Source organism: Astyanax mexicanus, chromosome 5 (genome assembly GCF_023375975.1).
Source record: "Astyanax mexicanus isolate ESR-SI-001 chromosome 5, AstMex3_surface, whole genome shotgun sequence".
NCBI classification, from domain to species: domain Eukaryota; kingdom Metazoa; phylum Chordata; class Actinopteri; order Characiformes; family Acestrorhamphidae; genus Astyanax; species Astyanax mexicanus.
In genome coordinates, this window is record NC_064412.1 from 22,601,061 (window position 1) to 22,626,446 (window position 25,386).

Here is a 25,386-nt window from a genome sequence, read left to right on the forward strand (position 1 = left end):
GCTGTGCACAGCTGGACCGGGAGGAAGAACGTGGGGCTGTCACGAAAAGTGTTCATTTAAAAGCAAACCCAGACACAGAGGGACTATTATCAAGTGCTGGGGATAACTCACACTGTACAGCAGTGCGTTGTACCGGTAGGATAGTGGCCATTTATCAAGGTGAGGGATAGGAAAATTCTAATGGGAGACATGTTATACAGAGGAATATGTAGGAGAACGGGGTAGTCTATTACACCACAAGCTGCTGAAACAGAACAATGAATAGATATCTGCTGTTCATAATAGATTTCACTTTCTATGGTCAGGTTTCATTTATATGATCTCTTCAAGAATGCAAAATGTGCCGATATCCATCAGGGCTAAAAGTAAGAAGAAAAAAATAAATAATAATAAATATATATACAGCTCTGGGAAAAAAATAAGAGACCACAGTTTTTGAATCAGTTTCTCTGATTTTGCTATTTATAGTTATATGTTTGAGTAAAATGAACATTGTTGTTTTATTCTATAAACTACAAACAACATTTCTCCAAAATTCCAAATACAAATATTGTCATTTGGGGCATTTATTAGACTTCAAATAATGCAAAGAAAACAAGTTCAAATTCATGAAGTTTTAAGAATTCAGAAATCAATATTTGATGAAATAACCGTTTTAATTTTAATTAATTAGAGTTTTCATGCATCTTGGTATATTCTCCTCCACCAGTCTTACATACTGCTTTTGAATAACCTTTTGCCACTCCTGGTGCAAAAATTCAAGCAGTTCAGCTTGGTTTGATGGCTTGTGATCACACATTTTCCTCTTGATTATATTCCAGAGGTTTTCAATTTGGTAAAATCAATTATGCTGAGAGCCAAAATGCAACTTTAAAAAAATAAATAAATAAATAAAACAGAATATTTGTTAACCTTTAGATATGATATGGTTACAGTCTTTGTTAGAGAAAATATTTGGCAACATAAAATATTTGAAGAGTACCTTCATAAGGGTTTTATAGCACATTCATAAGCATTGACTTTTTTTTTTTTTAATAAAGCAATACTTGAATATTTATGAATAGCTTATGCCAGTATCCACAACACAGCATAAGGTATTTTATTTATAATAAACCAAAGAATAATCATAGCACATAACAAAACCAGTCAGTAATTGGTTAGAGACTGATGTGCATAATTACTGGCTTTGGCAACATCCGTATTGTAAAGTCCAACACTGCAATAATGATAAACAAGCAATTTATTTTGTAGGCCTATTGTAATCAGGGTAATCAGGGAAACAGTGAAGACAGAGGCATCAAAAGTAATTGATAAGATGAGAGGGAACGACAGGCAATTGGGAAAATGCCAGATTAAAGGCCTGACTTCAGGCGTAGCTGTTAGATGGCTATTAAAAATTTAAACCACAGAGGAAAATTCTCTTTTAAACCTAATACATGACAGTTTTTCCATTATCCGGAACTGTTCCAGACCGTACTGACTGCAGAGAAGCCTCTAAAAGCCATGCACCATCTCTCATCCATATGTCCTAAGCAAAGCCTTGGATACCCTCATTTAAATTACACATTTAGTCAATGCAGTTAAAAATGTATTTGTCTGCTCATTTTCAGTTCAGAAAGGTACTAATTATTTCCCTAATGTTTGTAGAAGCAGTCTGCATGACTAGGTGCTTGGCTTTATACACCTGTGGCCATGGAAGTGATTAGTAATGATTTAAATAGGTAAGCAAACACTTTTGGCAATATAGTGTATAAAAAAAACAAGCATGTTCAATTTCTGTGCTTGTTTTCCATTATGCTAAAGTAGCTCTGAACATCAAAATCAGTTGACAGGACACAGCTGTAATTGGCTCTTATTGAAAATGTGACACCCCAGTTCTGATGTGAGGAATACATTTATGTCTGCCGTCAAATAGCCCAACATCAGACACCAGGAAAAACGACTCCTGTATCCTGTATCAAGGCTTATAATACTTGCTCAGATGGAGACAGTTTCTCTTTTAAGATGATAAAACAGGCTAAAAAACCTTAAAACACTAAAACAGATCATCTTCATACACAAGGACATGCTGTTCAATTTGTGATGAATGACACCTTCATTTTTAAACTGAGAGCCAAGGCTCAGTCAGTTCTTCAGTCACGCCTCATCAGTCTGCCGCTTGCTTCTTACAGCACTGCTAACAGCATGTAAGCTGTGTAACAACAGATTGGATATTGTTCAGACTTGCATGGAAAAGAAGGATGTTGTACCTTATACAATTTTTAATTTGTTTATTTACTTCACATTCACTCGTTTCCATACTAATGTAATCAAAACCTCACCATTTTAATGTTAAGACTTAAGGATCTCTACAGTTTAAGACTTGCAGCTGCTTATTAAAGGTGCTTATTTTCGATACTTCACATTATACACAAACATAAAATTTCAGAAAGCATACACAGCTAGGTTACATAAAAATGATAATGCCCTGGTGCACACACAGTAGCAGAGTGAATACGAGGATAGCACAAACAGAGATGTGTCAAAGTGTCGAAGAACATGTCGAAGTGCTCTAAAGTCTGACTCTACTTCTAAAGATTCATTCACACTTCATTTTCCTTCAAACTGTCATCACATCGTCGCTGTGCTGATGTCTATCAGGAGCTCGCTCCGTCTCTCTCTCTCTAGCTGCCCTGAGATACTACAATACAATAAAAAGTCTCTAGACTTTGTTTCTCTGCCAAAAAAAAACCCTACAATATTATTACAAGCCTCCAACTAAATAAAGGAAAATAAAAATAAATAGAAATAAAGAAGAAATAAAAATACAAATCATGATTTGAATACATTTTTAGGTGACTGACTCAACTAATAAAAATAAAATAAAATTTTGCCAATATGAAGCTGACTCTTTTACTTGCATTTAAATATGTGCACTATTTGATATCTGCACTCAAGTTAATAAAAAATGAAAAATAATAAAAATAAAAAAGAGATATATCGTTTCCATTAATATATTCAGCAACAAATGATCAACCTTCAGGAACTTAAGGATAGTACAATAAAACTTTTACAAATATTTGTGCAAAATACTGTTTATTATTGTTACTGTAAAAACTATAGAAATTACAGCAAATTCATTTCTTTTGAGGGAGGTGGGGTTGGGGGGACTTTGTTGTACCCAAAAAATTCTGAAGCTGATTTTTTTCCACAGTATGTGATTCCATCAGTCAGAAAAGAGTGAGCATTTTAAGTTTATATTTCTTTAAAAATATATATTTAAAAATGGAACTGGATACAGCAGTATTCTTAGAAAAAAGATTTATAGTTCAAGCACAAGTAAAGCTGATAAAAAAAAGATGGCAGCCTCTCGCGATGACAATATTACAATGAGATTACTCAGGTACGTGCTTTTTGTATTTTTTTTTTGTTACAATTTAGAAAACTGATACTCAAAATTTCCTTTGAGTATCAGTATTGAATTCAAAGTATTATATCCTATTGAAATTTTTACAACGATACTTAGCCCTATCTTTGACTCCTCCTCTAACCTGCCAATCACTTCCCCCAATCATCCTGTTCCCTCTTTCTGTCACTCTATTTATCCCTCTCTTTCCTCCCTTGCTCCTCTGTTATCTCTTATTGAGCACCAGTGTCTGCTTAAACACATTAGTACTGTGTGAGTGTGTGGGTCTGCAGAATGCAGCTATAGCCTAATCCTTTAACACAGGTAGAGCACACAGTGTAGATCGATGGGAGGATGTGTCTGGGCTCAGCTCAGGGACTAGAGTATAATGTTATTTGCCACTCCAAGAGCTTAGAGCAGGAACAGGTCGAAGCAATTAGGCTGATTCTGGGTGGGAAGAAGCTGCTGAACCTCGCAGACACATGGATCCTCATGATCTGTCAGAGCTCTGGCTCACACAAAGCTGAAGAGGTAAACAATACATAAAGAATAATACCCTTATCCCTCCCAGACACAGACACAGCAGCACAGACGTATGTAAGAGTGCAAGGTATGCAGAAATTGACAGGTAAGCTTCTGGCATTGACTGTTTGCTCTTCTAGCTTTTTTTCCCCACTTGCTGCCACCTGCTACAGCTCTGAGTGCAGTCACAGCAGCTTCAGCACTCCCTGCTGTTCAAGCTCGAGAGCATCACTTCTATACATTATACATGTAACTTGTTTGTGTATCAGAATAGTTGTATTTTTGCAGAAGCCTCCTCGTCCTCCTCAACATTTTAAACCACTGAAAGTAGTAGAAATAACAATGAATGCAGTTAGATCTCCATATTAAGAGAAACACAATTAAAGATGACATTTTATCACTTATTTTCAGTCACTATTAAAATCTTACAGGAAAAAATTATTTGGTAAAATATTGATGAGATTTTTCTTCTATTAAAAGTTCTTCCCTTTACATAAGCATCTAAACAAAGGCTATCATTGGATATTTTTGGATTATTTTGTTTATGTCCCCTTGAATATCACATGCAGCATTTGCTACTGACACTAGTTTGATACTAATACCCATCAATCCTTTCTAATATTTCCCTCTGGAAAAATGCATTATTTTCTACATATATAATTTATATTTATACTGTTGCTTTTAACAAAGTAACAGAAAAAAAAAATCCAAAATTCCACAAAGGGCTCACAGCATGAATTACACTGCATGGTTGCAGGGGAATGCCAATTCTCATATAATGCTGTTTTAACATTATCTAAACCATAATATAATATAATACTGCATTAGCTGCACAACAAATATTTGGTATTAGGGGTGGGCAACATGACCCTAAAATAATATTATAATATTTAAATAATTCATAGTATTTTTGCGATAACAATATTTTTGGTGATATGACAAAACACTGAATTAAAAAAATGATAATACACTACTGCAACAAAATGAAAATTAAATTGTATTATTGAATACGATATTATATGGCACACCCCTAACTGAGATATTAAAACTTACAAGAATTATTATCAGATTTCTAACAGGAGTCAATGGTCCAAAAATAAATGATACTGGACAGATATATAATGGGAAATGAGAACAGTGTGAATTTTTCTTTTGCTAAAAACAGCAATAAAGTAGTACCCTGATGTGATAATTAGATGTAGGTATTATATGTTTGTCCAACATCATTTATTTAATCCAACCTTAACTACACAAAAATGTATTGATAAAAGGAGACTGTTGCATCACTGACTTCCGGTTGTATCTGGTGAAATTTGGATAGAGAAAGTTTCTGTATTTTTATAGTGCGCCCCTAGTAATATATAGGAAGAGAAAACTCAGCGCAGAAATAGTCCTATACATGTTGTGTAAGTGTGCATATGAGTGTGTCTACAGTGCATATGCAGCCAACTGCTTATCGTCTAAAAGCCCAGAAGCTCCAGAACAAGTGGCGTCAAGACTCCAGACTGCCCATGATTGGCTCTGTAATGCATTCAACATAAACCGATTGATATGATTATAACGTGCCTGCCAGCGAAAGGTTAATCAGATGGATGGCTGAGTGGGACGGCCTTAGTATGAGACAGGCGCTCTGTACAAAATGTCATCTGCCAATCTATTCAAAATTCTTCTTCAAATCGCAAGTGATGCCTGCCAACCAGTCAGTCTCTCCGATGTGAGTATTTTTTTTTTTTTTTTACGTGTTTATGCTAAATGACATGACTGCTGGCATCAGGCTGTGTTTATTTAATATTGATTAGTGATGAGGGAGGTCAGAGCAGGGCTGTGGAGGGGCTGGGATTCATTTAATCCTTCATGAGGACCACTACAACCCGGGTATTTTAGGTGGGTTGATCGTCTAGAGCAGGGTTTTTTAATTTGAATTCAGTTCGGTCCAGTTAAAGAAAATTTCTAGAAAAAGGTCCGCACTGTCGCCCTGTTTAACTTGTGTTATGATTCAGTGCTATATCCTATTTAAAAAAATATATATATATATTTATATATATGTCTTCAGTTTCCGCCCGTTCTCGTTTTTCCGTCAGTTCTCTTCTCTTTATCTCTTTATAAAGGCGTTTTTCCCCCACCGCTTTAAATAAATACTGTCAGAATTAAATCCTTCTTATTTAGTTTATCGGTTTGGGTCCGCATTGGACAACATCTGGGTCCGGACCCGGACCGCGGCCCGCCTATTAGTGACCCCTGGTCTAGAGTTTAAAATACAATGTTGACCTAAAAAGTGCTGCAAAACCTGGCATGCAGTCTCAAACAGACATGTATATAATTACAGGTGTGGTCTGATTAGACACTGGATCTTTCCACAAAAGGATGTAAAAAAAAAAAAAAGTTCCTGTAGGCTATGTTGGCTAGTGTACCTCTTTGTGAGAGCTCACTAGAGTGCTAGACATACCTCTACAAAGTTTTACTCAATTTCCAGAGTTTAAGAGGGGGCACATTATAAGCATTAGACTATTAAAAGCATTGACATGCTTCTCAAATCTTACATCTCAAGTGATGCCTGCCAGCCAGTCAAACTAGCCTATGTGAGTCACCTTCAAAAAAAAAAAAAAAAATATATATATATATATATATATATATATATATATATATATACCTATATATATTCTAAGTGACACATTGGTTGAAATAAGGCTGACACGTTCTTAGAGGCTACTTTGGGTAGTGTACCAAGGACTGGTGTGAGTCACCATTCAATTGACTGTTCAGATGACTGTTGGTCTCAAGCTGTGTTTGATTAGTATTTACCAGTGTGTCCATGTAGTGGTGAGTGAGGTCTTGGCAGGGTCGGAGAGGTGCTGGACGTCACGATCAGGCTCTTCCTGTTGCTGGTCCGACAGCTGTGAAGAAAACACAAACAAAAAAAAAGGATACAAATTTAGTACAGAAATGACTTTTACGCTAAAGTACATACAGACCTCACAGGCTTCATAAACACCTATGCAAGCCACTCTGAACTGAGCTCACAGAACGACCAGTCCTTTAAACTCACACTTCTTTTTTAACTATCACATCTGCTCAGACCACTTTAAGAGCACAAATGACAACATTTCAAAACAGAAGACAAGCTCAAGTTGAAACAGCTCTGGAGTCCACTCAGTTAGTCATTCTTACAATCCATCCAGAGAAGAAAGTGCCTCCATTTCAGCAGATCCAAAGAAGTCCCTAATAGCAGCTCTCTCTCTCTTTCTCTCTCCTGCTGACTTAAATGTTAAAAGCCTCTCCGGAGCTGACAGAGGGGAAAAAAGCTCCTCACAGCCCACACTCCAGCTCGGTTTAACCCGGAGACCTCCTCCAGCTGCTCTAATTCTACCTCACGCTCCACTGAGGACACGCTGGATTTCTGATTGTAGAACAATTTCTCAAAGAGCAGCAGACGGAGCAGAACGGTGCTGCACAGTTAGGTGTGAAGGCCCCTCACGCCCACACCCACACACATACCCACAGTTAACAGCTCCACAGAGACAGAATCCTCAGAGAGCAGAAGACATCACTGACATGCAATCACTGCAGAGAATTTCTGAATGTTCATTCAGCTGGCAGTGCAGACCATGATTCAAATCTATGGTGGGAATGATACAGAAATGTTTAATATAAACACTGAGCGAGGGAGACGAACACCGCAGCTCAACTGCTCAGGGTGTGACAGAGAAAAATAAAAAAAGACTATGCTACAGAACACACACACACGAGCACACACACACACAGCAGGCAAGGTCTTATGAGATAGGTGGAAAAAGAAAGGGCGAGTGTGAGAGAATACATTTACTCAGCCTCCCTTTTTTGCCTCATTAAGGACTGCTGCACAGTCTGAATTTTCAAGTCCTTAAAAAAGGTAAAATACCACCGCAAACACACACACACACAGTAGGACAGATTACCGTATTTCTCACACTATAAGGCACACCTGAAATTTAGCTTTTATTTTCCCAAAAATCGCTAGTGTGCCTTATAAATCAGGGGCAACTTATGTATGAAGTTTATTTAGATTGTAAAGCACAGTAAAGCACTAGTTTTTTTTGCTGTCCAGAGGAGAGTATATCTGCCTGTAGCATTAACTGCTAACCACGCTAAGCGCTAGCTCTTTCGCTGTTTAGAGGTGAGTACATATCAGACTGTAGCATGGGTGTTTATTGTGTTTACGAGAACACTCAGGGTTCCTCAGTGTTGCGCTGACGAGCAACATTTACTAGCACTTACCACAGCTAGCCCTAGGGATTAGCCGCTAATGTGCGACTTGAAATCAAAATTTAGTATTAGTGCGGCGCACCTGCAAGAAAAGACGCATCCTCTCCCCGCCCACCAGCACAGCGCATCCTATTCATTTCAATAGAGAGAGCCGCTGCATGAGTGCAGCCCCGCCCTCCGACAAAAAGTTCAGAGCTGCGACTTCACACACACATCTACGAGCCTCTCACACACAGACCAGCAGCCTTTCAACCACGGAGGAGTAGCTGAAAACAGATTTATAGAACTATAGATCACAGTGAGGTTGATTCAAAATCTTAAACTTATGATTGACTACACCTGTTGCTTCATTTGAATTAAAAAACGTCACGGATACACCCACAAGGCGAGCCGAGTGATCAGGTGTTCTGTCGAGTTGTGCTACCCTGTCCAACCGTACTACCCTTATGTAGATATTTAAAGGTAAAAATACAAAAGAAGCACAATATTAGAGCATGTTTCCAGTAAGAAGTTCATATACTATATCGGAAAGATTAAATGACTTTTTTAGGGTAAAGTTATGGTAGCAAGAGTTTATTATACTCTGATTTTTTTTTATATTTTATTATTATTATTATTATTATTATTATTATTAATATTAGGGGGGCCTTGAAGCTTTTAAGTTGTAAACAGATGGGCCGTAAGGTAGAAAAGGTTGAGAACCCCTGACTTAGAGGCTACTCTGCATCACTGTACTGAAAGTAGCAATACAGTTGTTTAAAAGAATTGCCCACCATCAAGGTCACTATCAGCCAGCCACTATTGCCTTGCCTGTATACACTGGTGTCATAAATAAGAAACCTGCGCTACCTCAGATATCCTAAAATCTCTCTGCAGTGTTATTTTAGAGCCCTCATTATTTCTCTGGCCTTCAATCAACATGTATGACTTCATAAATGAATGAAGTATTGTCATTTTAACAGTTTCCCAACAATAGCCTGCTTCCATGTGTAGACTAAACTACAGATATCAGAGAAAGAGAGAGTCAGTGGTCTGTGTGCATAAGTCAAGAAAGTGAGGACATAAACAGACCCCAGGAAACGCTTCTTCTAAAAAGTATATTCTGTCTTTCTTTGATTTTCCTATATAATGGAGCACACACACCAACACGAAACATGCACCTATACAGCTCTCTCCATCAGAAGCATGAAGTTAACAAGGTGAAACCCTGTTTTACAGAAGAACATTCTTGAAAACACTGCAGGGAACACCTCCGTCTTCACTCCCCCTGTCTGCGGTGAAGCTGTGAGAGTGGATATTGACAGGAGCTGGTATTAGCACCTCAGAGAAGCTTTAACAGTGAAGCAGAATAAACGTCTTTAGATCTCTTGTGGAAAAACGTGCACACAGTCATTAAAGATTCACTCGTTAAAACAGCATCCCCTCATCAGATGCTGAAAGCAGAAGGAAAATAAAGAACTAGTAGCTGAAATTTCCAGCACGTTTGCATACTAATAGCATGAGCAGCTGTGCCGAGTTCACGAGGGTGAAATGAAAGTTGTGCCTTAATTACAGTAATTCAGGAAAGAGCCGTTTTACCCAGAATCTAAAAGCCACAGAATGTAGAATTTATTACAGCTGTGAATTCTCATTTTCAGTTAGAAGAAATTTGCCTTTACAGGGTTTTATTAAGGCAATTCTGTCTAATTCAATTTTTAGGCTTTAATCAAGTTTTGTTGGGGTATGTTTGAATTTGTTTACATTTAAATAGATCATAATTAGTGATGTCAATCGATTGAAAAAATTATTTAGATTAATTACAGCAAAATTCTGTGCTTAACTGCAATTAATCACACTTGTTTTTCTATAGTGGATATTTAACCAGGGTTATACTGACCCGTCGCATGTTTGATTATCCAAAATATATCTGAAAAAAATCCTAACAAGCAGTGTGAATATTTCTTTACTAACTCAATCGCTAATTATTATCAATATATATTTTTGTGCAATAGTGTACCTTACCTCTAACAGGTACAATTAGGATAATTCCCTCATGTTCAAACTTTTTTTTTTTTTTTTTTTTTTTATGTTTCTCTACTTTATTACTTTTGAAAGACCAACATATAAAACAGTAGTTTTACAAAACATTGAAACATAACATTGCAATTTTGTTTTACTTTTAGTTTTTGCAGGGGGTGGTTGCAAATATGTGAGATAAACTATTTGCATATTATATGTTGATTACACTAATTAAACTAAGCAGAATTTTTATACTGAAAAAAATATTTTAACTGTTTTTTCTAGATCTTCAAACTTCAAGACAGCTCAAATTGACCCGTAACATAAGAGGAGGATAAAATGTAAATTAAAAAATGAACGTAAAAAATGCAAAACGCATTTGTATGTACATTAGTGGTGTCAATTAAAATTATAAATAAAATAAAATCTGTTAATTACTAGTATATACTTGTATGTTTGAGGGGAGATAAAACCAATGTGGGGCGCTGGAATAAAGAATGCATGATAAATTGGACAGAGTTTTACTTTATTATAACCATCTCAGCTTGGTTGTAAGGATTTCTAAATTAGAACTTAATTTGCTGAGTATAAAAGGGCATTTTAACATCTGTTGTTGGTTTCTATGGTCCGGATTAGTCAATGAGTTTGTTTACTTCACACAAAAATTACACAGGCTAAACTCACCAAAATGTGTACCAATAAACCATGCGAGCATATTCTCTTCTCTGAATGGTCAGAGCTGATTGGCATGGGAGCAAGAAAGTAAATACAGTGAGAAGACACTGTGTTTTAGTTGTATATCTGTGCAGTGTGAAGCTGCTTTAACACAGAATGCTGAAAATTTGCCGCTGTGCTTTCTAACAGTGTTTTCAATTTTATGTCTGTGCGTCAGATTACGGCAGAATTCGGGGTCAGGCTTGGTGGTGTAATTAACTGCTTTAAAAAAAATAACGTGTTACTGATTACAAATTAACCCTGTGCATTGTCACTTTAACGTTGACAGCCCAAATCCTGATATAAGTGTGTGAATACAGGTTGTGAAAACAGCTCTTTGCTACTTGGGATAAAGAATGTCAGTATTATGGAGTGAATTTTGTGCCAAAAAAAAAAAAAAAATCTGAAATCAAAATAAAAAAAAGCAAAAGGAAAAATGGTATGTTGAAAATTCAAAAGCGTAAAAATATATAGAAAATATATATTTTTTAAATATGCTTGGTTACTTTATTATCCTTTGCAAGAACGCCTTCTTCTAATCTCCATAGACAATGTATTGAACAGTAGTCGTAAAAAAAAAAAAAAACACTAGCACGCACATCAGAGCTTTGAACCCTGATCCAGAGTACTGGGAGAATAAGGGAGAATGAGGGAATGCAGAGTCTTTACTGGAGTGAGCAGTTCTTATCTCACGACTTATGCATGCTGCAGCCCTCCTAGGAGTGTGCGCATGTGTGAGAGTGTGTGAATCCTTAGTCTCCAGCCTAGATCAAACCTGAGAGGGTATTATGAGAGCCCTGCTCTCCAGCAGGTCCTTTTGATCCTGCAGACAGGGGGGATAAAAGGACAGTATCGTAGAGGTGATTTGTTATTCATGGTAGAGGAGGAAGGCACGAGTTGCTTTACTCCACACTCTGCTGTGTGCTGAAGAGATACTCTCCCTCTCCTAGCCTCTTATTCTCTCATTGGTGTCGTATATTTGCTTTGTATTTTTTGTATTCTTTGCCAGTTTAACTTTAAGGAAGATAGTTGCTCTATATCCAACAGTATGCCCAAAACAGAACAACAGAATTCAGCTATATAAAATATCATAAGGCTCACATCCTTCAAATCCTGTAGACTTTCAATAGACTGGTTGTGAACGTCCACATCACATGCTTTCACAACACCAACCAAACCAAAAAAGGAAGTGAAGCAGTGGAAAGCAGTAGTACTGGGCAGTATACCGGTTTATATGGTATACCAGATGGGAAATAAAAACTGGTATGTAATTTTCACATAGCGCCATACCGATAAAGGCACTACAGAGTGCTGTGTAGAGTAGCACCACAAAAAAAGCGTACTGGCACAGCTTGCTAGCTAACGCTGGACAGTTAGCATAACAAAATGAGAACAGCACTTTATCTAAGGAGCTCCTGTTGCTGTTCCTTGCAGTATAAGTGTTTTTATCCAAATAAAACAGCCACAACAAAAACAATAGCAACCAAATAATCACTCAGAAGCAGATTCATGGAATTGTGCAATCTGAAAGAATCATTTATTCAGCACAAGTGATAGTGTATTTGTTAACTGGAGAAAAAAAGAGAATTGTGGTTGTTTTTATTTCTATAATGTCTTGGCTTCACTTGTGCAATAGAATATTTGACAAATATCCTTTTAAATACTTACACATTGAGTATTTTAGTTTTCTTTATAGTGTTTATGGAGCTATTTAAAAATTCAAAGTTTTGAAAAGGAAGCTTTTTTGAAGTTGTTGTTGCATCTCTTTAGGTTGTATTGTATTTGTTTGCATTCTTAAGCTGGGTTTCTGCTAATGAAGTCTGATTTCTTCATATATTGGGCAATTCTGTGGGATGAATTAAAAAAGCCAATCAAAACTAATCAAAGCCTTTGTTTTTTTATATATATTATATGCACTCCTAACAGTAGAGAAAGTCACAAATCTATATAATAGCCCAGACGATGGATCGATGGATCGATCGATGGATCGATGGATCGATCGATGGATCGATGGATCGATGGATCGATGGATCGATCGATCGATGGATCGATGGATCGATCGATGGATCGATCGACGGATCGATCGATGGATCGATCGATCGGTCGATCGATGGATCGATCGATGGATGGATGGATGGATGGATGGATGGATGTCCTCTTGATTTTATCTCTATAAATAAATGCCCAATAAACATCACAAAACTCAGTTTAAAGCATTTAAAGAATACCATAGGAGCTATCTAGAATACCTACCAACTACTTAGCAACATTCATCTTGTAGCCAACTAGCATCAGCAAAGCATCCACCTAGCAACAACATAGCAACCAACAAGTCCAGTAAACATCACAAATCACATTCGGTTTAGAGCACAGTAGACTCAGTAATGATTGTGACTGGTGGCATTTGGCTAGAACTGTTTGTGCAAAAACTCCATCTGTCCATGCAGAAATCACATCCACATTAAATGCAGAAGTCCAAACAAGTTTATTCTACAGGTCAGTTCAGCGTTCTTTAGCCTCCACAGCACACGGCAAAAGTAATGGGACACAATGATGGTCATTGGACAGAAGTAATGGGACTTTGACATGTATTTGGCATGTCAGTGTGAAGAAGCACAATCCATATACCAAGCAGATCATGCTAAATCTGACCAATCATGCTATTTTCCACCCAACTATAATGCTAAAATAATGCTACTTTTTCTTCATTCTGAGCTTAATAAACCATCTGAGCACTCCAGCTCCTCATCAGGTAGGGCTGAAACCTGACTGATTGCCTGAGCAGCTGTGTATTTGCCTCTCTAAGAAGGACTATATTACACTGGGACTCAGGAGAGTGTGGCAGGGTATTTGGGAGAGATGCAGACGGCGCTCCCCTGTGTCGAGGCAGGGCTGCTTCCAGCCATATGTTCACTGCTGTCAAAAATATAGGAAAAGAAACCATTAAACCTCTGCACACACTAGCAGCGTATAGAGTTTCACATTAGCAGATGGTCAGGCTCTTACACATTTACCGTTGCATAGACACACACACATACACAGGCATACACACACACATACATCCACACAACAAACACACAAACAGGAACAGGAACAGCAACAGCAGGTACTAGAAACACCAAAGTGTGTTCAAATACGATGGGACGCTCCCTTAATTGTCATTTATGTTTGTCATCAAATCTGTGATTATGTGCTTCATAGTTTCGGCAAACAGAATAATTTGTGGCCCGAGGCTGAAGCCAGTGAACGTCAACGAGCTGAACGGCATAATTGCTGCTAACAGATGAGACGAGCCTATTAACACTGAACATTGCAATTATGCAGAAACACCTGCTGGCCAGCCTTCTCATCTCAGCCCTGCAGACTGGCTGACTTTTAAATCCAACCAACAGGCAGCCAAACCAAACCCTCGCTGCCTCTCCACACGCCGTCTGCTCCACTAACGCTGGGTTCAAAGCTAAATGGCATACCTTCAAGCCTGAGAACGGCTTCAGAGAACAACAAAAAAAACTAAAAAGAAAATAATCACACTAACGAGCAGAGCTTGATTCATGTAAACTAAACCAAACTGTGTGCACAGTCCATTGTAGTCATATCAGACACGCAAGTAACATCTTGTACTACAAATGTCCTTGAACACCTATATTTTACACTGAAGATTACAGCAATTTCACTGTGGAAAGAAGGAAAAGGGCCGGGCCTACAGTCACCACACACTGCAGGTTATACAGCAGCCTGCAGATAATCACAAAGTAAGCCAATCAATCAGCACAGCACCTACAGTTTAACTGTCTACGTGTAATCAAAGATCGACTCTCCCTCACATTCAGCAGAAAGGCTGCTACTTGTAAAGGACTCCCACAGGCTAAGTGGCTGTAGTGAATGCTGAGAAAAAAAGAAAAAAAAAAAAAAAACACCCAAGAGTGAGAGAGTGAAAAAGGAAAAGATAAAGAGAAAGAAAAAGAAAAAAAAAGGAAGAAATCGATTCTTCTTATTGTGTCGTCAGGAAAATAGGAGCACCACAACATAAGTGATTTAGGAAATTGCTTCTGGCAAAATTAGGCACTTTTGTCCTGCTTTCTTTCGCTCTCCCTCACTTTCTCTCTCTCTCTCTCTCTCTCCCTTTCACACACACATGCATGCACGCAGCCAAGAATCTATCCTTGGGTTGCAAAATATGTTATTTTTTAAGTATTTACCATAATATTGGCATTTATCAGCTGAATATTGTACTATTATACTATTATACAATAACATACAGTAATATACAAATTAGGGCTGTGTGTTGTCAAGAGCCTGGTAATATGATGACGAAGATATTAGGTTAAATATAGTGTGAAATTTGCCATTCTAAAATGTTAAATTCAGGAACACACATCATCACATATAAAAAAAGAAAAGTTGTATTTGATACCTTTGATACAAAGGTGTCTGTAGATCAGTTACTGCCACCTAATGACAAAAGTTTTTTTAATAAAAAAATACACAATGTAAACCACTGTCTGACACTGTCAAAAGCACAGTATCTTTTTTTTTTTTAATTAATTGGCCATCTCTACTAGGGCTGCAACGATTAGCTGGAGTAATAGACAATACTCACTATTAAAAAAATGTTGATGCGGAATTTATTGTCGGTGTTAATGTTTATGTGTAATTGAGCAAGAGAGAGAGAGATAGAGAGAGAGCATGCAAGAGAGCAAGACACAAACATAGTGAGAAAGTGACAAATCATGAGCATTCTGATTGGCCTCTCCTCATGCTTCATTAACATTTATTAACATTAGTTCAACTAACATTAGCTGGGTAAGTGTTAGAGAGGTACTCTGTCAACTCCATTAAAATAAGTTATATATTAGAGTAACTACAGTTCCCTTTCAGTCGATTCACTCGGTACAACACATAATGTATGGGATATCACGCCCTTGCGTGTCTGGCTGAAGACACCTTTAATCACGCCTAAAAGGCAGATGATGCATAGTGACGAGGGCAGGAGGGCCCGCCCCCTGCATATAACCCCACGTCACCAGCATCACTCCTCAGTTCTTATGCTCTTCACTTCGCTGAGAACACCTTACACCTTTTCTGCTAGTCTAGTTAGCTCAATTCAGCAATCCTTCGGATAACTTAACTGTTCCATTAGGCAAGCACGACAACAACCTCATATTGGTGAGTCGTCTTCCCGCGGAGCGTTATTTAAAGGATTTTGCTGCTTTTAAACCTGCTTTGTAAGTCTCGGGGCTAGCCTGTTTAGCTTCGCTAACGGCTGCCTAAAATGAGCTCGCAAGCCAACCTTACCTCTCAGCCTGGCAAGAAAGCCTCCCGTCCTTGTCCTCAGGGATGTGGTTTTGCCATTACCGAGAAGGACCAACATGATGCATGTCCAGTCTGCCTGGGAATCGTCCATGCTAGGAGGGCCTTGGTCCAACCTGATGCATGTGCGCTCTGTCGCCAGCTCAGGCGGTCGACCCTCGAACGCCGTGTAACGTTCGTTGAGAAAGTTCTCGGACAAGCAGCAGTGGCACGCGAGGATCCCCTGATCTCCGGAAAGGCTGGGCCGTCCTGTTCGGACGTCGAGGAAGCCGAGTACGAAGGGGAACCTTGCCTTAACTGGGCTGAGCACATGGAGAGTCTGGAGATGTGCGAAATGAATTCGCCGTCGCTGACTCTTCCGTGTCAGCCGCAGCTCTCCGAGCCTGCAGCCGAGCTCGAGGACGACGACCCGTTCGGTCTCGGTGTAGACGAGCTTGATTACTCCGAAGACGAGCAGGAAGAGCTGCAGGTTCTTCCAGCCCCGACGGCTGCGGAGGGTAAACAGGACGAGGCTGACACCTCTTTCTTTTCCCTTTACCGTCGTGCGGCGCAAAAGCTGGACGTGGAGTGGCCTGCTCCTCATCTGTCCAAAAAAGCGACCAGATTCGCGGGATTTTTCCTTCCCCCGGCTCCGCAAGTGGTGAAGCATCGTCTCCCACTTTTCCCCGACTTCATGACAGAGCTGACGTCGTCATGGGCTAAACCGCTGTCAACCCGCACCACGGTGCCTGGTTACGCGCAGTTTCTCGAGCTGGAAGGGTCAGGGGAGGCGGGGCTGCTAAACCCCCCTCCGATGGAGCCTTCGCTGGCAGCGTACCTGGCTCCGTCTCATAATCAGGGAGTCGCGGGACCAGCCGTGCTTCCCTCCAAGCACTGCCGGTTCTCCTTCTCCCAGCTGGACAAGGTTTATCGCGCGCAGGCAGGCACGGCCAGAGCGATGAGTTCAGTCACTCTCCTCCAGACTTACCAGGCGATGTGTCTAGCCGAACTCGGAGACCAGCTACCCGCGGACAGCCCGCTAACAGCTCTGCTAAATGAGGTTAGAATTGCCTCAGATTACATCCTGCGTATGTCTCGCTGTGCGGCTCTCTCGCTGGGCAGAGGAATGGCGTCTACTGTCGTGGCACAGCGCCACTTGTGGCTAACGCTGTCTGACATGCCAGACAGAGACCGGGCGACTTATTTGGACGAGCCGGTCTCATCGGCAGGTCTGTTTGGCCAGTCACTCGAAGCCATTCAAGCCAAGTTCGAGCTGAGGAAAAAGCAGACGGAGGCTTTGCGATCTATTCTGCCAAGACGGGAGAAGCAGAAACCGCAGTTGACTGCCCGCAAGCCCGCAGCGCCGCTTCCTCCGATGAAGAGGCCCGCTGCTACGGTTACTGCGGGGAATCCCCCGCCCAAGCAGCAGCAGCCCAAACACACTCCACGCCACTCAGCCTGGAGCAAAGGTCCTCCTCCCGGGCACCAGAAAGACTCCGCGGTGAGGAAGAGGAAGCCTGACTCATCCTAGCTCGCAGAGAAGGGGGAGTGAGGTCTCCGCTGGTCGGAGACACCACAGTTTCTCCCCTAAAGCCACCGAAGAGGCGCAGTTTTTCCCCTCTTCCGGGGCCAAGTTCAAAAAGGGCACGTTTTGCCCCAACATCGTTTATAAATCACCTGTTCTCTGTAAACACGTGTGTTCAAGCATTCCCACAGCCCAGTCACTGTACTCAGGGGTGGGGGGAGGGTGCCCTAATAATAAAGTTGCATTCTGTAACTCAGGGCGAAATAAAAATGTCCAGCCCACAAAAAAATGTGTTGCACTCCCAATTTCAGCCACAGGAGGGCTCCGCCCCTCCACGAGTAGCATATCATCACAGCCGGCTCGCTGCACGTGCAGCAAACTGGCGCGCATGCGCAGTCTCGCCCTGGGTAGAGCGGACTGTTGCCATGGGTTACCGCTTGCAGTTTCGAAAGCGCCCCCCCCGCTTTTCCAGCGTGGTGTACACGCAAGTGTCACTCAGCGCTGCGGCGGTGCTCAGAGAGGAGATAGAAACTCTTCTTTGCAAGCAGGCGATCCGTGTAGTTCCTCAGGCCGATGCACAAAGAGGCTGGTACAGCCGTTATTTTGTGGTGCCGAAGAGGGGCGGGGGGTTACGTCCAATTATGGATTTAAGAACATTAAACAAGCATTTAAGAGTTTTCAAATTCAGAATGCTAACACTTCGCCAGTTCCTTCGCGCGGTCGGCCCGGGGGATTGGTTCACGTCTATAGATCTCACGGATGCATATTTTCACATTGCAGTCCATCCAGATCACAGACGTTATCTCAGATTCGCCTTCGAGGGCGTGGCTTACGAGTGGCTCGTTCTCCCGTTCGGGCTTTCTCTGGCCCCGCGCACTTTTACGAAGTGTGTGGAAGCAGCTCTCGCTCCTCTGCGGATGCGAGGAGTGCGAGTGCTTTCATATCTAGACGACCTGGCTCTAATTGGACGGTCGAGGGACGAAGCTTTAGCGCACACAGGGGCTGTGTTATCCCATATTCAGCGGCTGGGTTTCTCGGTGAATTTGAAAAAGAGCTCTCTAATTCCCAGCCAGAAGCTGTCTTTTCTGGGGTTGGAAATATGCTCTCTCACCAGCCGAGCGCGTCTGTCAGAGCGCAGAATATGTGCGTTCCGCGACTGCCTCGCGCAGTTTCAGCTGGCGCGCAGTCTACGTTTTCGCCAATTTCTCCAGCTGTTGGGTCAAATGGCGTCAATGATAGCGGTAGTTCCGCTGGGTTTACTTCTAATGCGTGCGTTTCAGCACTGGCTATTATCACACCGCCTGAACGCCTCACACCATCTCCAGAAAAAGATAGTTGTGACCCAGGGTTGTATGAAAGCACTATCTCCTTGGAGAGAGCCCCGCCTGCTCTGCCAGGGCTCGCCTATAGGCAGAGTTCTGTTTCGCGTGGTAGTGTCAACAGATGCGTCCCTGACAGGCTGGGGTGCGGTGTGCAACGGGGCAGCTGTGAAGGGGGCGTGGTCTTCAGCGCAGCGCTCCCTCCACATAAACTGTCTGGAGTTGCTCGCGGTCCATTTGTCCCTAAAGCGCTTCCTCTCAGAATTGAGGGGGAAGCATGTTTTAGTCAGAACAGACAACACCACCGTGGTGTCTTACATAAACAGGCAGGGGGGCACGCGGTCACTCCTGCTTCTGAATCTGTCCCACTCCCTTCTAGTGTGGAGCAGTTTTCACCTACTTTCACTCAGGGCGACACATGTGCCAGGCCGCCTGAACTTGGGTGCGGATCTCCTCTCCAGGGGAGGTCCTCCAGCTCGAGAATGGAGACTCAGTCCCCTGGTGGTGGAACAGATCTGGGATCGGTTTGGCAGGGCCAACGTAGATCTCTTCGCATCCAGAGAAAACACGCATTGTCCTCTGTTTTTCTCTCTAGCAGACCAGGGTGCTCCCCTGGGAGTGGATGCACTGGCACATCTCTGGCCCAACACTCTGCTTTATGCATTCCCCCCGGTGGAGCTGATCATGCCAACACTGGAGAGGGTGCGCCAGGGGAACCTCTCTCTGATACTTGTAGCTCCCTGCTGGCCATCAAAACCATGGTATGCAGAAATAATCAGTCTCCTTGCAGGAGATCCATGGGCTCTCCCACTTCACTCGAATCTCCTGTCTCAGGCGGGAGGGGAAATTGTTCACCCCCGGCCAGAGCTGTGGTGTCTCCATGCCTACCCGCTGAAAAGTCTGCCTTGATGGCCAGCGGTTTGCCCTCTAATGTTGTGGCTACCATTCAGTGTGCAAGGGCATCCTCTACAAGAGGTTTGTATGCTTATAAATGGCGTGCATTTGAGCACTGGTGTCAGGGAAGAAATTTGATTCCCTTCCAGTGTTCCATTGTGGATGTTTTGACATTCCTTCAGGAGTTACTGGAGCGTGGGCTCTCATTCTCGACAATAAAAGTATATTTGGCGGCTATATCAGCCTGTCATGTTGGTTTTGGGGGATTGTCGCCTGGGGCACACCCCCTAGCTATACGTTTCTTAAAGGGAGTGCGACGTCTAAAGCCTGTATCTAGGCCAGCCGTTCCTCCCTGGGACCTCACTATTGTGCTCGAAGCCCTGTCTGGGCCTCCATTTGAGCCCCTAAATTCTGTAGACATGAAATATGTTTCGTATAAGACGGCTCTGCTGCTTGCTTTAGCCTCTGCTAAGCGTGTGGGTGATCTTCATGCTCTGTCAGTGCACCCCTCATGTACCCAGTTTGCACCAGGGGACATCAAGGTTACATTACGCCCTAATGCAGCGTATGTGCCAAAGGTGCTGCCTATGTCTTATAGTTCACTAGCCTTTGAGCTTAATTCTTTCTCTCATCCTCCATTTGCTTCTGAGGAGCAGCAAAAAATGCACACGCTCTGCCCTGTGCGTGCACTGCGTACATACATTGATCGTACTCAGGCTTTCCGTGGGTGTGACCAGCTTTTTGTCTGTTTTGCCAACCCAGTTCGTGGCAGGGCTCTGTCTAAGCAGCGTCTCTCTCACTGGGTTGTGGAAGCTATTGCATTAGCTTATAACAGCAAGGGTCTGGAGTTGCCTGTGGGGGTGCGGGCTCATTCTACTAGGGGAATGGCTGCATCGTGGGCCCTTTTTAAGGGTGTCTCCGTTAAAGACATTTGCGCTGCTGCCAGCTGGGCATCACCTCATACTTTTGTGCGCTTCTATCGCCTAGATGTGGTGGCCCCTTCAGTAGCTCATGCTGTTCTTTCTTCGGGGTCTGGGGTGCTCTAGTGTGCCCGCTTGGTTCGGTGTCTGCTCCGCGGGGCGTGTATATAGGTCCCATACATTATGTGTTGTACCGAGTGAATCGACTGAAAGGGAACGTTAGGTTATGAATATAACCCCTGTTCCCTGAAGGAGAGGAACGAGGTACAACACAGGTTGCCCCGCTTCGCTGTTAGCTCAGTGAAGAGCAGCATCTTGAACTGAGGAGTGATGCTGGTGACGTGGGGTTATATGCAGGGGGCGGGCCCTCCTGCCCTCGTCACTATGCATCATCTGCCTTTTAGGCGTGATTAAAGGTGTCTTCAGCCAGACACGCAAGGGCGTGATATCCCATACATTATGTGTTGTACCTCGTTCCTCTCCTTCAGGGAACAGGGGTTATATTCATAACCTAACGATTCATTTGCAGGGAGGTATTTCCAAGAAAAAGAAGAAAAAAAAAGTAAAAAGTACAAGTATCCTAGAATCTCCTGAAAATAACATCCAGCCTGTTTGAATGTTTCCCATAACACACTTTGGATTTTTTTTGTTTAATGTAGTTATGTTAAACTATCAAAATGCACTACAAAATTGGTCTTGGGGACTAAATGTTTAGCTCTCCTCATCAGTAGCAAGTACAAATGGAGCACATGACAAAAAATAATCGCGAATAATCAAACAAATAATCGGCAGATTAGTCGACTATCAAAACATTAGTCATTAGTTGCTGCCCTGATCAACACAAAGTTATATATTAAAGAATTCTGCAGCTAAATAAAACATAAAAAATGAAAAGAAAACATCCCACAGACCTTCAAGACCTTACTGAATTTACCAAAATATAATTATTTAACATATATTAGTATATATACGTACATTAACATATTCTGAATTACTGCAAAATCTGTTTAGTAAAGTCCAGTTATTCCACACTGCTGGCGTACCGTGTTTGTACTCTACTGTGTACAAGGTCAGGGCTCACTGATGATGTTGAGTGTGTGAGAAAAGTGGGCTGTTCACAGGGAAACACACACACATTCAACAGGGTGCATTAATAATGCAGACCACCTTATCTGCTCAGAGGGGAAGGTGGGTGTGAAAAAAAAAGTGTGAGACAGGGAAAGAAAACAACAGGGCCCTGATGCCATTCATTCTCTGCTATAGATCTCAGCATAGATCACATACATCCTACATTCTGTTTAATACACACCATCATTTAAATGTATCCATATATACTATCTTTAAAGCCCATTTTGTGGCTTTAGATAATAACAGGTTAGTAATAAATGTAATAAATGTGCGCTCTTTTTTTTCCAGCTCCGCAATCTCCATTCTTTAGCGGTAAAGGTATATAGTTCACAATTTTGTGGAAATAAACAGACTTGAATTGAACTTAGACAAGACAAGATGATTTTAAGAATCACCTTCATCATCATTCCCCAGCCTTTCAGCTCTGCTCTTCATATATTTACTTTAACCTCTAAAACTTGGTAGTCAGTGTGTTGTATCATTTTAGTTTTAATGTTCTGCTCTGCCACCTTCTTAATGTTCATTTGTTTGGTCTCCAGCCATGACAGTGGAGTTCTGATTGGTCAGGATGGTGTTTTTTAATTACAGTTTTCATGCATCTTGGCATGTTCTCCTACGCAAGTCTTACACACTGCTTTTGGATAACTTTGTCACTTTTGGTGCAAAAAATGTGCTTGTGGTCATCCATATTCTTCTTGATTATATTCCAGAGGTTTTCAAAATCAAAGAACTTTAGATTGTTAATGTAACATTATTATTCATGCACTGATTTTTACTCTACTCTACATGTATGAAAATGAATCAATCTTTATACAAAAACATTTTGTCAAAGTAACATTAGGAAGATTTAAGCTTAGACAGCTTAAATGAGCTCTTCTTGTCTCACATAACATTTGTCTTTTTTAGTGTGTGTGTTTTTGTGTTTTTCATTTTTTGCTTCATTATCTGGTGTGCCTAGCAGGGAAAGATGTTATGGGAGCTCTTGATGAGGTCACCTATGTGCTTGGTTGCCAAAAGTCACTGCTTGATTTTCTACAGTTACATTTTTAAGCTCAATGACACGACACCTCAACAATGCCAAACCATGAATATACCATGTGAGTGATGTGAATACAGCCAGCATTGACTTGCTGAAGATGGAGGTGAATATAAAGCCTTTCAATTCCTTCTTAGGCTGGTGCTCGCAACAAAGAGAGAGAGAGAGAGATAATAAAGAGTGAAATGTGGGTTACGAGAGAACAAGGGCAAAGGCAGATAAGAAGGGAAGGGCAAAATGACAGAAAAAATGGGGGGCAAGAGGATAAGCCCATCTGGATTCAAACGTGGTTAGAGAAGCAAATTAAGTGTGAACCATGTCTCTCTTTGTTAAGTCTTTCCTGCAAAACCTCCTTCATGAATAACAGGCTGTAGCTGTGTTTAAGTTCTATAATTCCTGCAAATACAAAGGCTGGATGAAATGAATAAATAAATCATCATAAATCAATAAGTGAAATTTAAGCCTTTCAATCAATATATTGATATTTGTATCCTCTCTTATCAAATGACCACTACACCACCAGCATTGACAACATCTCAGTAGTAGCATCTATGTCGTTTATAGACTGCTGTCTCAGTGCACGTGTGTTAATAATGATAATTTACAGCTTTAATAATACTAATATGTTTTACATTATTAAATTACTGTTACTTTAAACATGGAAAAATCCAACTGAAAGGAAACAGCATGGAAAACAAGAAACCACTATATTGTACCAATGGTTGCCATTAACAATGCAGATCTGAGCTACAGCTTACTTCTTTACCATATAAAGACTGTGTCAAAAACTCATACAATTGTACAAGAGTGGAATGAAGCCTTGGACATAATTGTATTATTTTCTTTTCAATTAAAAAATAGACATTATTTACACAACAAAAGTGCAAAAAAGCTATAGTGACAGCACCTATAATACAGTGCCCTGCTGCCTTAAATAATAAAACAAACTAATTATAACTTAATTAAATTAACTATATCTATCTATTTGATCACCATGTTAAGTTAATTTATACTCAGTGGTCCACGTGCAGCTGTGTTAGCAAAGCAGCAAGTACTTAAAAAACTGTTTTTGAAGTATATTTTTTGTAACTTGCTATTAATATTAAATTAACTATTAACTTAAATGGAGAAAATCAATCATTAAGAGGCTCAAAGTAGCTCTACACTTCATTGGTGGAATTCTTTGGGCTTTTACTTTTAAAATGAGGCACTGACAACTTTAAATGGGCTCATGTAGTTTTTTTTTAAAAAGGCTGTTTATACACCCAGTACCTTGAGATGGTTCTCTGGGTGCCGCCATCTTGAAATGAAGTCACAATAAGTTTTGTGGCGAACACAAACATGGGGCTGGTTTACAGACAAAGTCCTGCCATTTAATCAAAAAGTGGATTATAGCTACTTGATTGTGATCGACAGAAGCTGGAAAAAAATAAAATGGTGTGAATTACTGAGATAAAATGTTACAAACTTTTAGTGTTACTAGAAACATCATGAGATACACGTCTATGTCCGACGTTCTAGGATCACATTGTTAAAATACCATATTTGAGTCAATTCAGCCTTATAATCTAAACTTGGCTTCCGTTTCTCTAAAATTGATGGAACATTTCACACAAAGCATTGCTAAACTAATTGACCTACATCTTACATTAACTATTTAATTTAGCATCATTTTTAGGAAATCCAATGAAATGTCTATTAAACACAGAAAATATTTCAAGGAAAGAAAGCCAAGCGTTCTTCTGTAGGGCTGGGTATCAAAATTCGATACCAAAAAGGCATCAACCAAAATGTTTTGGTACTACAGAGAACCAAAAGGTGAAAAAAAAAAACCCTCTGGTGCCCGTTTTCGATACTTTGCAAAAATGCGCATAAATGCATCAAACTTGGAGAGCGCATGCAGCACGGTAAAAACAACTCCCACAGTGCCCTGGTGCTCACAAGCGAAGAGCGTGCACAGAAACGCAGATCATTCACCTCACACACTGCCGCTGTGCTGCAATCTCTCAACACATCACCCTTTGGAGCACCATCTACCCACCCAGAGAGAGCAAGACCAATTGTGCTCTCTCAGGTAAGTTACATGAACAGGATTCGAACCAGCAATCTCCTGATCATAGTGGCAGCACTTAGCCCGCTGGACCACTTGGAGTGCCCAAACCGCAAATATAAATGTAATTTAATTTTGCCAATCCAATGCTGATATTCCTTGAAAAGAACTTTTAAAACTGAAATGCATCCAGCAGTATGCTTCGGGAAAAATGATTTATAGTTTAAGCAGTTAATGTAATGCTGTTGTTTTTGTTCTTAACAACGTGGCACAAATAAAAAAGCTCATTGTTTGTTTGTTCTCTTATCATGGCAGTATGAGAATGAGATTACTGATGGCGGCTGTTAAATAAATTTGTTTTGTA

The 25,386-nt window shown here is 40.8% G+C and overlaps 1 protein-coding gene across 8 annotated transcripts in view; it reads right to left on the reverse strand.

The window, feature by feature from the left end:
- Nucleotides 1–25,386, reverse strand: part of mast2 (microtubule associated serine/threonine kinase 2) — a 212,451-nt gene that overhangs the window by 41,387 nt on the left and 145,678 nt on the right. For all 8 annotated transcript variants that reach the window (XM_022675850.2, XM_022675847.2, XM_022675849.2 and 5 more), the window contains one exon: nucleotides 6,710–6,801. In XM_022675850.2, the coding sequence (XP_022531571.2) occupies nucleotides 6,710–6,801 (92 nt within the window). The remainder of the gene's footprint in view (nucleotides 1–6,709; nucleotides 6,802–25,386) is intronic.